Genomic DNA, 12,804 nt, shown 5'->3' with positions numbered 1-12,804 from the left:
ATTTTAAAATGTATTTAGAAAAAATGAGATTCATTGATAAAATGGGACTCAGTAATAGCTATTATATTTTAAACATATAATTTAGAGATACTCTCCTCTAATTGTTATAATTTCAGTTTAAAAAAAAGTTAGAAATTTAAGTCATGTTTTCTTGACTATAATACATGTTTCTCCCTTCTACTTCATGAGCTCAAATATGCTGAATCTTATGCTATTTAAAGCTCATTTATTATTCTTTGCTTGGTTTTGTAGCCTCGAGCTGTGGCAGGCTTTCGAGGGACAGTTCGTTATGCATCAATCAATGCTCATCGGAACAGGGTAGGTGTCTGAACTAGAGTCATAGCTGTCTGAGCATGCTGATGCTTGAATCAGATTGACTTCTTCACATTAGAGTACAGAGGTGTTGGTGACACTAATGCATGGGGAGGTGTGTGGTAGATATAGAATAGATGTGTGCAGCTGCAGAGAAAGTAAAACTGAATTTGGCAGAAAATATAATAGCTAATTATATATACATCTATGGGGAATCTTGTGTCCTTAATTAGATATAAGTAAGTATTAATACATTTATTAAAAAATTTTGCATAAATAAGACATCTGTGTTCTATTTCAGGAAGTTATTTGGGAATTCATATTATCAATACATAATGAAATGGAGGTCATCATTTTATCTGTAATATACATCTAATCTGTTATATCCTCTCTCCATTAAACATTTGTTTTCATGAAGATCTAAAGTATAGAAACTTAAATTTTTCTTTCATCTTTAGTGAATTGTTCATCTCTTTTTGGGTTAAATTTTCAAAACTTCTCTCTCTCTTTCTTCTTACTTTTATCCTTTTGTTTTGCTGTAATATTTTTTTTTCCTCACCCTGAACTTTAGTTATGAGTAGGAAAGGTGAGTACTTAAGGATTCTCAATCCTTGAACTTGTTTGGAGAGAGTTGGGAAATTTAACATGTGATTCCTTGATAAAGAGAAATCTCTTGATTTTTGTTACCTTATTCTTGTGAAGCCAAAACTGCTTTAATTAAAACTTGACTGATGCTAAATGTAACAGGACGAGAATGCTGTGGTTTTACATGCAATGCTTCAGTTAACTTGGTTTCTTAGGATGTGATTATAAATTGAAAATATTTTTTTATCTTTGTGAAATACTCTGCCAAGCATCTGATTTTGATTTGATTTGATCTGATTCAGTGTCCTTTATTTTTTTGGTATTTAGTTAATTATTCTATCTTGACAAGAGAGTATTCATTCTCCAGATAGATTCTTGCAAAATTTTAGAAGTACTATGCTTTCTAATTAATTCTGTTAAAGAACATGTCCACATTGGAATCTTTGAAATATGACATTCATTTTGAGATAAGCATAAACATGTTCAGGGATCATAATATAAGCATTTCCAAAACAGCTACTAGAAAGAGATTATGTGTGGTTTTTTTTTTTTTTTTTGAAGAGTAGAGATTTCTTCTAAAAGCCTTTCTAGCATAGAGTGATCTATCAGCTGTTCTGTTAACCTGCTTATTAATGTTGGTAGGGAAATTTGATAGCATATTGCAGTGGTTCTTACCCTTCTTTTCTGGTCCCGACACATCTGAGGAGTAGAATGCTTCATACGGTAGCACAGCTTCACAATACTGATCGTCAGTGTATATGGTGACAGAGGAATACAAGTAGAACCTTGAGAGAGTCTTGTCTAGTTTAAAAATAATTCCCAGGTAATTCTAATGTACTTCTTTCTTCCATGCTCTGTGACCTTGATTTGATCATTTCTAATCTTAATGCACTGCATTTCTATTTTGGGGGTACCTAAATCTTAACCTTTTTTGTTTGTTTTTTGTTTTAAGTGAAAACAGGTTTATTTAGAGAAGCTGAAACTTTTAACATGAATAATTTCCAAACAATACAAGGACTTTTCAAAATACTTGAATACTGTTTACTTCATCTCATTGTTTTCCTGCATTTTAATCCTTTGTTAATATTTGTTTTATCGCAATGTATATGCGCTCCATCACTCAATCATGACCGACTCTTTCCAACCCCATGGATTGTAGCCCACTAGGCTTCTCTGTACATGGAATTTTCTAGGCAAGATTACTGAAGTGGGTTGTCATTTCCTACTCCGGGGGATCTTCCTGACACAGGGATCAAACCCATGTCTCCTGCTTTGGCAGGAGAATTCTTTACGACTGCACCACCTGGGAAGCCCATTTATTGTAATACTTTGAAGAAATTATTTTACTTCTGGTTCTGTGGTTCTTACTGAGATCTTTATCCATTTAATTATTGTTGAAAGTGAAAAGTGAAAGTGAAATCGCTCAGTTGTGTCCAACTCTTTGGGACCCCATGGACTGTAGCCTACAAGACTCCTCCATCCATGGAATTTTCCAGGCAAGAGTACTAGAGTGGGTTGCCATTTCCTTCTCCAGGAGATATCCTCCACCCAGGGGTAGAACCCGGGTCTTCCACATTGTAAGCAGACGCTTTTACCATCTGAGCCACCAGGGAAGCTTGCATTTAATCGTCTTTTTTTCTTGACTACTTTTGGGATCTTCTCTTTGTCTTTGGTGTCCTGTAGAAATGTTCAAATCTGCCTTGGTGTGGATTTCTTTATATTTATTCTCTTTGAGATTTGTAATGCTTCCGAAGGGCTTCCCTGGTGGCTCAGTGGTAAAGAATATGCCTACCAATGCAGGAGACATGGGTTCGATCCCTGAGTCAGGAAGATCCCCTGGAGAAGAAAATGGCAACCCACTCCAGTATTCTTGCCTGGAGAATCCTGTGGACAGAGGAACCTGGGCTATTTCAAATAATGATCTGGTGGGGTTTTATCAATAAGACTTCAAAGAGGCCTAAATTTAAGGGTGCTTTTTTACCTTGAGAAGATTTTCATTTGCATCTGTCCTTACTGCAGAACAGGATCACCCAGAAAACACCATTTCTGGACTTGGTTTCCTGGACCACATAGACAATATAAATTTAAACCCCAAATCTGAGTGAGGGGTAGGGCCTATGGTAACAGATTCTCAGGATGTTGTTTGTTTGTTTGTTTGTTTTGTTTGTTTGTTTTTAAGAAAAAAACACACTCTATCTCTTTGATAGTGGTCAAATTTTACCGAGAATAAAATTATTGTAGTAATAACATATATACCAAATATTGCATTAAAGAAAGCCCTTTGAGGGTCCTAGCTATATGGTGGGGGTAGAGGTGGGGCAATGTCTCAGTAGCAACTCCTGTCTTGTGTAGGCTTAATGTTTTTACACCTGTCCCCTTCATGACTGATAAAACCCTGGTTGATATACCTATGACAGATGCCTCCAAAATAGCCAAAACCAAAGCTTCAGTCTTAGGTTGCTTTTCATGTTTCCAGCTTGCTTTTCATTTTGGTTCTAAAGATTTTCTTTGCTGCTGCTTCATCTTTTTTTACATTGTAGTAAAGAACATAACATTCAATTTGCTGCCTTAACCATTTTGATATATATGTAATTAAGTAGTGTTAAGTATATCCACATTGTTTTGCACCAGATTTCTACAACTTTTTCATTTTGCAACATTGAAACTGTACCCACTTAGCACTGACTCCCCTTTCCCCCTTCCCTGAATTCCTTGGCAACCACCTTCCTTTACTAATTAATTAACTCGTTTATTAATTAATGGGTGCTTAAATAACATTACTTCCAGTATTTCTGGGTTTTTGGGTGTTCTTTATATCGAAGTTTTTCAGTAAATCTGTTCTACCATGTAGATTGCTTTATAGCTATATGGATACGTAGATGTACCTGCCAGATAGTTTTATGGGAAAATGAAAACACAATGGTTAGGCCTTAGACAATGTAATGTACTCATAGGAACAGTAATGTAATGTGACTGAATTCTCTTTTGCTTATGAAGGAAATGGGAAGACATGATGACCTTTGGTCCTTGTTCTACATGTTGGTGGAATTTGTGGTTGGTCAGCTCCCTTGGAGAAAAATAAAGGACAAGGTAATTTTGAAAATGGAAGCATCAGTTTTGGTAGGGGAAGGAGTAAAAATTTCTCCTGGGTAGGCATTTTTTGTTGAAATTATACTTATGTATAAGAATTAACATTTTCCAACCCTTTCACTATATCCTAATATGTATATTTTTCTTTCTATGAGCTGATATTATGACTTTTTCTATGACAATGCTAATTTAAGTACAACTGTCATTTCTGATTATATTTTGAGCTCTCTTAGCTTTATTTTCACTAGTTCTCTTTTTTCTATTTTAAAATCAATTAGGTCTTTTAAGTGAAGTAAGTCAGAAAAAGACACATACCGTATGATGTCACTTATAGTGTGGAATCTAAAATGTGGCACAAATGAACCTATCTACAAAACAGAGAAAACACTGATGGTTGCCAAGAAAAGAAATGGCAGCCTTTTAATTTTTAATTGTCACATTATATTGTTCAATTTTACATACCCTTGAGACTGAGAGGCTCTTAATGTGTAGCTTCCAAGAGAAATTGACTTTAGTTCTTTTTCTCTTTACTTCCCAGGAACAAGTGGGCTCTATTAAGGAGAGGTATGAGCACAGGCTTATGTTGAAACATCTCCCTCCAGAATTCAGCATCTTTCTGGAGCACATCGCCTCTTTGGATTATTTTACAAAACCAGACTACCAGGTAATCATCTTTGTGAATTCTGTGGATTAATTCTTCTCTCTCTTTTGGCATTTATCCTTACTCATTGTACTGTTGAGGGTGTTGTAAATGAGTACAGGTGGTTCCTAGAAGAATACTTTTTAAAAAAGTAATACTGTTTTAATACATCATGAGAAGTGTGGTTAAATAACTGATGATGACATTATCCATGTCTGCACATGTGTGTATTTTCTCCCTTCTGGATGAACATATGTCATTAAGAGTTTTAGATTTGTTTATCATGTAGCATTATAACTGCTGCTACTGTGATTCTTTTGATAGTTTTGAATTGCTGATAAGTTCAGATTATGTAAATCCTATATCTAATTTGTTGACCAGAAGGAAATGTCCAGATCAGTAATGTATCTGTTGAGGACTTGAGGGTTCCATATCATATGTTAACATGCTATGGGACAGTAGTCAGTAAAGATTACTGGCTCCATTTTGTCTGCGGTCAGTGAAACATTTCCTTAGAGCATCAGTTAGTGAGGCCTAATAAGGGTGACTAGGCTTACCACAAATTGCATATCAAACCCCAACCAGCTAAATTTCAGAGGATTCTGTTGCTCTCGAGGGAAACTTGGTCAGAGCTTAATACAAGATAATCACTACTACTGAAAACATAAATTCAAGGCACACATTGATTAATATAATAATAATATTAGTGTATAAGATTTATCTACAAAGGACAACACATGGGCTTTACTGCCTGTTAATGAAAGTTTTAAAAACTTGCTTATTTGTTTTTGGCTGTGCTGAGCCTTTGTTGCTGCAGGGGCTTTCTCTTACTGTGGTGAGCGAGGGCTACTCTAGGTGCTCTGCGCAGGCTTCTCATTGCAGTGGCTTCTCTTGTTGCAGAGCACTGGCTCTAGGGCTCACGAGCTTCAGTAGTTGCAGCATGTGGGCTCAAAAGTTGCAGTTCACAGGCTCTAGATCACAGGCTTAATAGTTGTGGCGTATGGGCTTCGTAGCACTGCAGCATGTGGTATCTTCCCTGGCCAAGGATTGAACCCATGTCTCCTGCATCGGCAGGTGGATTCTTTACCGCTGAGATACCAGGGAAGTCCTAGTGGAAGTTTCATATTCTAAAATGTTGTCAATGTTGAAGACTAAAAGACTGTCTACTGCACAGTGAACTTATTTGCATATAATAAATATTTCTTTGTGAAAAATGTAGTTTTTGTATAATATATAAATAGAATATAAAGCAGAGAGGCAACATAACAGCCTTGAGTCCTTAGAGATCTTAAGTAGGTGAGCCTGTGTTGTTCTTTCCTATGTGGCTATTTGGGTTATAACATATAGGCTAACAAATGGCAAAAATACATTGTATATGAGTCGCTTTGGAATATGTTCTCATATTTTATATATGGATTTTTTTAAATGTGTAGAGTTCACATTACTTGCAATGAAATAATGAAGTTTTACTTGTAAGACTAGAATCAGGAGGAGCTAGGAGTTGTTCCAACTTTCTCATCTTGGGTGCTAATAATTTTTTTATTGACAAAGTTTGATGTATTAGTTCCACAGCAAAAAAAGTTTTTAATCACACTCTCTCCTTTAGTTATGCCTACGTTCCAAAGAAGACTATAATGTTCCCCAGCTAAAGTTTGAAACTTAGACCTACAATTTAAATTAGCAAAATATTGTTCTCTGGTTTTTCATTTGTACATTCTTTTAGAGACTTCTCTGTTATTCTGTCGCCTGATAACAATAGAAAGTATAGTAATTTTGTATTTTAGAAGAGAGAGAGCAGGCATAACATTTTCATAACATTTTCTGGTTCTTCTTTGCTCTTTGATCTTCTGTAAGCAGTGAGTAGGAGCAGAGGGCAGGTAGATGGGAGAAGGATAATTGGGAAAAAGATGTTGGTGACTAAAAGATGTGCTGATGACTAGTATCAGTGTGATATCAGGTTCCAAAAAGATCTGACCTTTGCAGTTTCTGTCTCCTGCTTTCCTCACAATGCTCTGCTGCAGTCTTCATTTTGAGAAAAATTACTCTACTTTGAATCTGAATGTTCTTGTGAATTAATGCTGTCTAATGGTTAATATGGATGTGAGAGTTGGACTGTGAAGAAAGCTGAGCGCCGAAAAATTGATGCTTTTGAACTGTGGTGTTGGAGAAGACTCTTGAGAGTCCCTTGAGAGACTGCAAGGAGATCCAACCAGTCCATCCTGAAGATCAGTCCTGGGTGTTCATTGGAAGGACTGATGCTGAAGCTGAAACTCCAATACTTTGGCCACTTCAAGCGAAGAGTTGACTCACTGGAAAAGACCCTGATGCTGGGAGGGATTGGGGGCAGGAGGAGAAGGGGACGACAGAGGATGAGATGGCTGGATGGCATCACCGACTCGATGGACATGAGTTTGAGTAAACTCCGGGAGTTGGTGATGGACAGGGAGGCCTAGCGTGCTGCGATTCATGGGGTCGCAAAGAGTCGGACACGACTGAGCGACTGAACTGAACTGAATGGTTAATTTTATAATTTGGAATTCATTCCTGAATTTGAGTTTAATTACTGTTCTTTCAAAATTTTTAATTCCTTACTGAACAACCAGTGTAGTTAAAAACAGCAACAAACCAGCAGCGATCTAAAACCATTCCAGTACTTAGTGTGACTGCTTCCCTAGCTATATCAGAGGTCAGATAAACGGTATGTCTCTAACTTCATATGTTCTGAGACAGGACCAAAGGGAATATATTTCATAATCAAAGTGTTAAGTGATGTTGTTTTCCAAAGCCACTTTTACTGTGAATGTCTGTGGTTTGTGAATTCTTAAAAATTGCAGTTTCTTGCCAGAGAACATTATTATCTTAACAAGTGGCATGTTGTCAGCACCCTACCATGCCCTGCTGGTGCTCGCCCTTGTAGCCTGTGCAGACCAAGAGAGCTGACGCTCTCTACTGGGAATCTTACAGACATCTCAGTTTGAATAAAGGCTGACATTCGCTTTTGGGGTTTGGGGAAATTACATCCAAGTTTATACTTACTACGTATGTATGTCTGTCTTCCCTACTGGCTTTTAAATCCTGGAGGTACAGCTGTGTCTTACTTTGTTTTTATTATCCCACACTATCCTGACACTGTGCCTGGCACCTAAATTTTCAACAAATGTTAGGAAAATTGAATCGTATTTTGCCTAATCATCTCCTACTCAAGAAATGTAAGAAAAATCAGCTCTCATGAGTACATAAATCCTGTTTTCTGTCTGTTAAACTGAAGGTGAAGATGTTAAAATTGTAATCAAGATTAAAGCAAATATATCTTATTAGGAGTATGGTCAACCCTTGATATCTGCAGGGGATTGGTTCCAGGCCCCCGGGGATTACTGGTCCTCAACTCCCTCATAGAAAATGGCAGAATACTTGTATATAACTTTCGCACATCCTGTCATATACTTTAACTCATCTCTAGATTGCTTGTAATACCTAGTGCAGTATAAATGCTTGAAACTAGTTGCTGGTAAACTTAAGTTTTGCTTTGGGGAACTTTCTGGATTTTTAAATATTTTTAATTTGGTTGGTTAAATCCTCAGATACAGAACCTGTGGGTTGTTTTTATTAGATTTCGAAAGTATAGCAACTATAAAAGGCAAGTTCTAAGCCTTGAATCTCCTCTGGTGATAAAATTGTATAGAACCATAAAATCACACAGTTCAGTTCAGTTCAGTTGCTCTGTTGTGTCCGACTCTTTGTGACCCCATAAGCTGCAGCATGCCAGGCCTTCCTGTCTATCACCAACTCCCAGAGTTCACCCAAACCCATGTCCATTGAGTTGGTGATGCCATCCAACCATCTCATCCTCTGTCATCCCCTTCTCCTCCTGCCCTCAATCTTTCCCAGCATCAGGGTCTTTTCAAATGAGTCAGCTCTTCCCACAAGTACACCTAAAACTGGTGAAATTTGATAAACTCTCTGGATTGTAACAATGTTATTCTCCTGTTTTAGACATTGTACTCTAGTTATTTAAGATGTTACAATTAAGGCAAACTGGGTAAAGGGTACTTCTTTGTACTGTTTTTATGATATCCTATGAATTTATATTTCAAATTTTAAGTTTCTAAAAAAAGTGCTGGGTGAACTTTTTCAGAAATGTAGATAGTGATAAAAAAAATGTTCAATCTTGCTGTTGCCATCTTATGATTTAAATAAATCCTTTTAAAATGTTTTAAGAAAGAGAGCTATTTCTGAGGGTTGCCTGGGGCAATTTTATCTATCTTGAATTCCTCCACATCAATGAGCAAATTGAGAACACTAATGAAACCCATAAATATACACATCATTGGTGAGCCTGAAACTAAAATGTGTAGATGAGCCGTTTCATACATTGCCATAGTATTGCTAACATCAAAGGACATGAGAGAGGAAGCCATCCAGTGTCCTTAATCTTAATATACTCTCCAGGTTTAAGAATAGGACTGTTTATACAGTGCTTCCATCAAAATTCAGCAGGCTTGCCTCTTGCTTTGGGGGGCTTAGAGGTGTTTTAGGCTACCCTGACTCTAATAGCAACAGAGTTAAATTTTTCAGAAGGTACAGATGGGCTGCTTTTGAAGCAAAGGAGAGGCTGATCTAGAGAGTAACAAGGGGGAAAGTCCCATTAAATAAGGTGTTGGAAGGTTTCTCTCTCGTTCTCTCTTAAGCTGCCCACGTAAGCTGAACCCTAAAAAATGGGACTATGTTGGCCACGTGGAGAGCAGAAACAGGAGGAAGAAGGTTATAAGCAAGAGGAAGAACATGTGCATATACTCCGATGCAAGAAAGGAATGAAAAGAAAAGTACACTAGAATGTGGTAAATGAGGGGAGAGAGTTGTTTGAGATGAGATTGCAAAGGAGGGCAGAAGCCAGGTGATATAGGGCCTTGCCAGTCTTCAGTTTTTTAAAAGCCAGGCGTTTCAGTTTATTCTGGTGCAACAGGAAGCCCTGGAAGTCTAATAAACAGGAACATGGTGATCCAATTTGTGTTTGAAGAGGATTGCTTTTGTAGTTGTGTGCGTTCAAATGAGGCAGAAAATTAGAGACTACTTAGGAAGGTATTTAGAGAGACTGAGCTGTACCTTGGAAAGAAATATTTTAAAAATCAGTGTTTTAACACCACAGGTTTTTTTTTCCTTTGCTCACAAAACAGTGTAGTTAGGTTGGGCCCCTCTCTTGGGTAACCCTAGTGGTACCTTGAACAGCCAGGCTCCACCCATATTTTAACTCTGCTGTCTTTAATCCATGGCCTTTACAGTCATCAGGAAAGGGAAGAGCAGGCATGGATAATGGTTTGGGGGCTTAAGAACAGACCTGGAAGTGATCTGAACACTTTGGCTTGTACCCTGTTACCAGAACTACGTCACACTGACTCAGGTCTAACTGGGAGAGAGGCTGGGAGGTAGCGCCTACCTGGGCAAGGGATCCGTGATGGTCTTGGCTTGGGTGTAAGCAGTGGAGATGGAGAGAAGTGGATGAATTCTTGCTTTCATCTCCTTCATTCCCAGTTGTACTTAATGTGTATCAGCTTTATTGGATCCCTTAGTGCAGTCAGATGGGACTCCTAGCCTTTCTTCCAGCTTGTCCTGCCTGGAATGCCTGTGTTTTATAATGCTGCTTGCTTGTCTTATGAAGTTGAAGGCCCGACTCAGATGCAACAGTCTCCTCTGATTCCTTTCAGACAGGAATGATTTCTTATGCTAAACTCTGAGAGCAGGTACTTTGTTGTGTCACCTTTCTAGATAAACTCCATTAGAGCCAGGACCTTGCACATTTAGCTCAGTTTTCTCAAGAAATTAGCACAGTGACAGTCATTTAATGAAAGTTTGCCAAATTGAACAAACTCTGCTTAATCTGATTATTGCTTCTGTTAAATGCAGACACTCTGGAGACAAGGCTGCTTTGTTCATTCTTGCATTCCTAGCACCCAGTATCTTAGGCATTCAGTGTACGTCTGAGCCAATGAATGGGTATTTGATATGACTATAGAGTACAGTAGAGTCACAGAATACTAGACTCACTTAAATTCACCTGCACGTTCAGGAGGTGGAAGAACAGTTTTATGGTGTCTGTGATCCTGCCTGTGCTTTGGCTCAGCCAGCCACGCCCTGTGGTGAGGGTGAGGTGCAGTACCCTCGTGAATCTGCTCCTGCCTCATTCATCACTCATTAACAGCAATCAGGCTGTGCTGAGTGTGATTCTTATGTTTAAAAGAACAGTAGTTTGGGGGTACAGTATAGCCCCTCAATGTAGGTAGCTTCAGTCACACTCATCTGAAGAAATAGAAGTCTCTCCCAATGCTGGGGGGGAAATGAGCTATTTTGCGTCTAGTACAACTACTGTCTTGTACTTTGTGGGCATCTTAAGAAGCTTTCAAGGATAATTTCAATTTTATACTGTTTTTGCCTTGCCTGTTGTATGGTCACACCACTTAAGATGGCTCTTCTCTTCCTCTCTGCACATTCCCTGTTCAACCAGTTCCTGCTTCCCACCTATACCCTTCTCACAGGAACATCCTTGCCCCCTGCCCCAGCTGGTGATTGTTCTAGTCCTTAGCCCAGAATGATTCTGCCTCCTTGTTTATTAAAGAGAATCATCAGCCCTTGTGATGGTCATACATCTGAGGGCTCTGAGGGATTTGCCCCAGTTGCTGGTTTCCCTGGTAACTGCTGAGCCAAGCTGATGTCAGTTTCCCCTGCAAGTGGTACCCTCCTTCTTCCCCTAGGAGTGAAGATTGCTGCCGTGGTCTGCCTGCTCTTTGCCAGGCACGGCGAGGTGTTGCTCCAGGACCATTTTGCTGCGGATGTGTACGATATCCCATCCAGTAAACCATTGATGTCTCTGTCCCTGTCTCTTGGGTCTTTCTTCAGTCTTGAGGAATGGCAACTGCAGGATTTGCAGGTTTGTGGGGTGCAGCCCAACACCTGCTGACCGGCTGTAACTCTTACATGGTGCAAATGACACTGCGTTTAAAAGATCTGTTTCAGTCGGAGCTTTGCTACACACCGTTTGTATGGCTTTTCTAAGCCTGTTTTCTTTTTCACCTGTGAAATGGTGAAAATACCTACCTCACAGTTTTGTTAGGATATAAATGAGATAATTGTGAGAATGTTTTATGAATTGTAAAGCATCATGTTAACCTGAAGAGGTTTTACATGTACCTAGGGACACTGCATTTGCTTACAATTATCTTACTTTTCATTCTTGTATTCTACTCAGCATTACTTCTATGTTATTAATATTAGTAAGAGAACTTCTGTTTCTTTTATGCTGCTTTGTCCTGTTAAGGAAAAAAGGAAATGTTGCTTATCTTTTTCACTGGGCTTTTTAGGAGACATCTTAAACCTTAGACATTGCCAATTTACCTCATGGGAGATGAGCACCTGAAAAATGACCTTGGTAACAGGCAGCACAGTGGCTGAGGCTGCCTCCTGCTGCCTCAGCTGCCCTGGGGCAGCCGGCCAGGGGGCACTCCTGAGTTTTTCTAGGATCTTGTAAGTAGTGAAAACAGCCTAAAACTCTGCAGCTTCTTCAGCTCATTCTCTTTATTTGATCTCTCTTCTTTTTTCAGTTATTTTTTCCAAAGGATGCAGTGTTTTGTTTTGTTTTGTTTTGTTTTTCCCTCTACCAATACTACTAAAAAATTCCTGGAAGAGAGAAATGTAGAACCTTTCTTTTCCTCTATTGCATCTACTTATCACTGAAATGAGGCAGTTTCTTTTGCCGTAAATAACCTATCTTTGAAACAGCCAAGACAGCATTGCCATTATGCTCTACTGGTTAAGTGCTTTATTGATCCATTAGTTTATCATTTATTAACTGAGAATTCAGGAATCAGCCTTCTCAGTCCCCAATATCACATTGCAAATAGTTCTTTTTTTTACAATAATTGGACTTTATCTGCATTTTCTTTGAAAGGGCAAACTGGGGTTTCATGTAGAGGTAAATATGATAAAACTGTTGATTGCATTTGTGCTAAGGATAAGAAGAGGGGACATAATGCTTCCCCCAGGTACTGTGTCTTTGTCAGATGACTGATTACTGTGAAGAATAAGGATATTCCATGTGGCAGGAGCTGCACCATGCATTTTTGTGGACTACACCTGCTTATGTATACAATTAACTTACTTTAGATAATGCATTTCTGTTGAATTTT

The 12,804-nt window shown here is 38.5% G+C and overlaps 1 protein-coding gene across 7 annotated transcripts in view; it reads left to right on the top strand.

The window, feature by feature from the left end:
* Positions 1 to 12,804, top strand: part of TTBK2 (tau tubulin kinase 2) — a 95,706-nt gene that overhangs the window by 51,100 nt on the left and 31,802 nt on the right. For all 7 annotated transcript variants that reach the window (XM_043471598.1, XM_043471597.1, XM_043471595.1 and 4 more), the window contains 3 exons: positions 253 to 318; positions 3,895 to 3,987; positions 4,526 to 4,651. In XM_043471598.1, the coding sequence (XP_043327533.1) occupies positions 253 to 318; positions 3,895 to 3,987; positions 4,526 to 4,651 (285 nt within the window). The remainder of the gene's footprint in view (positions 1 to 252; positions 319 to 3,894; positions 3,988 to 4,525; positions 4,652 to 12,804) is intronic.

Source organism: Cervus canadensis, chromosome 6 (genome assembly GCF_019320065.1).
Source record: "Cervus canadensis isolate Bull #8, Minnesota chromosome 6, ASM1932006v1, whole genome shotgun sequence".
In the NCBI taxonomy this organism is placed as follows: domain Eukaryota; kingdom Metazoa; phylum Chordata; class Mammalia; order Artiodactyla; family Cervidae; genus Cervus; species Cervus canadensis.
This window is presented reverse-complemented; position numbering and strand designations above follow the sequence as displayed.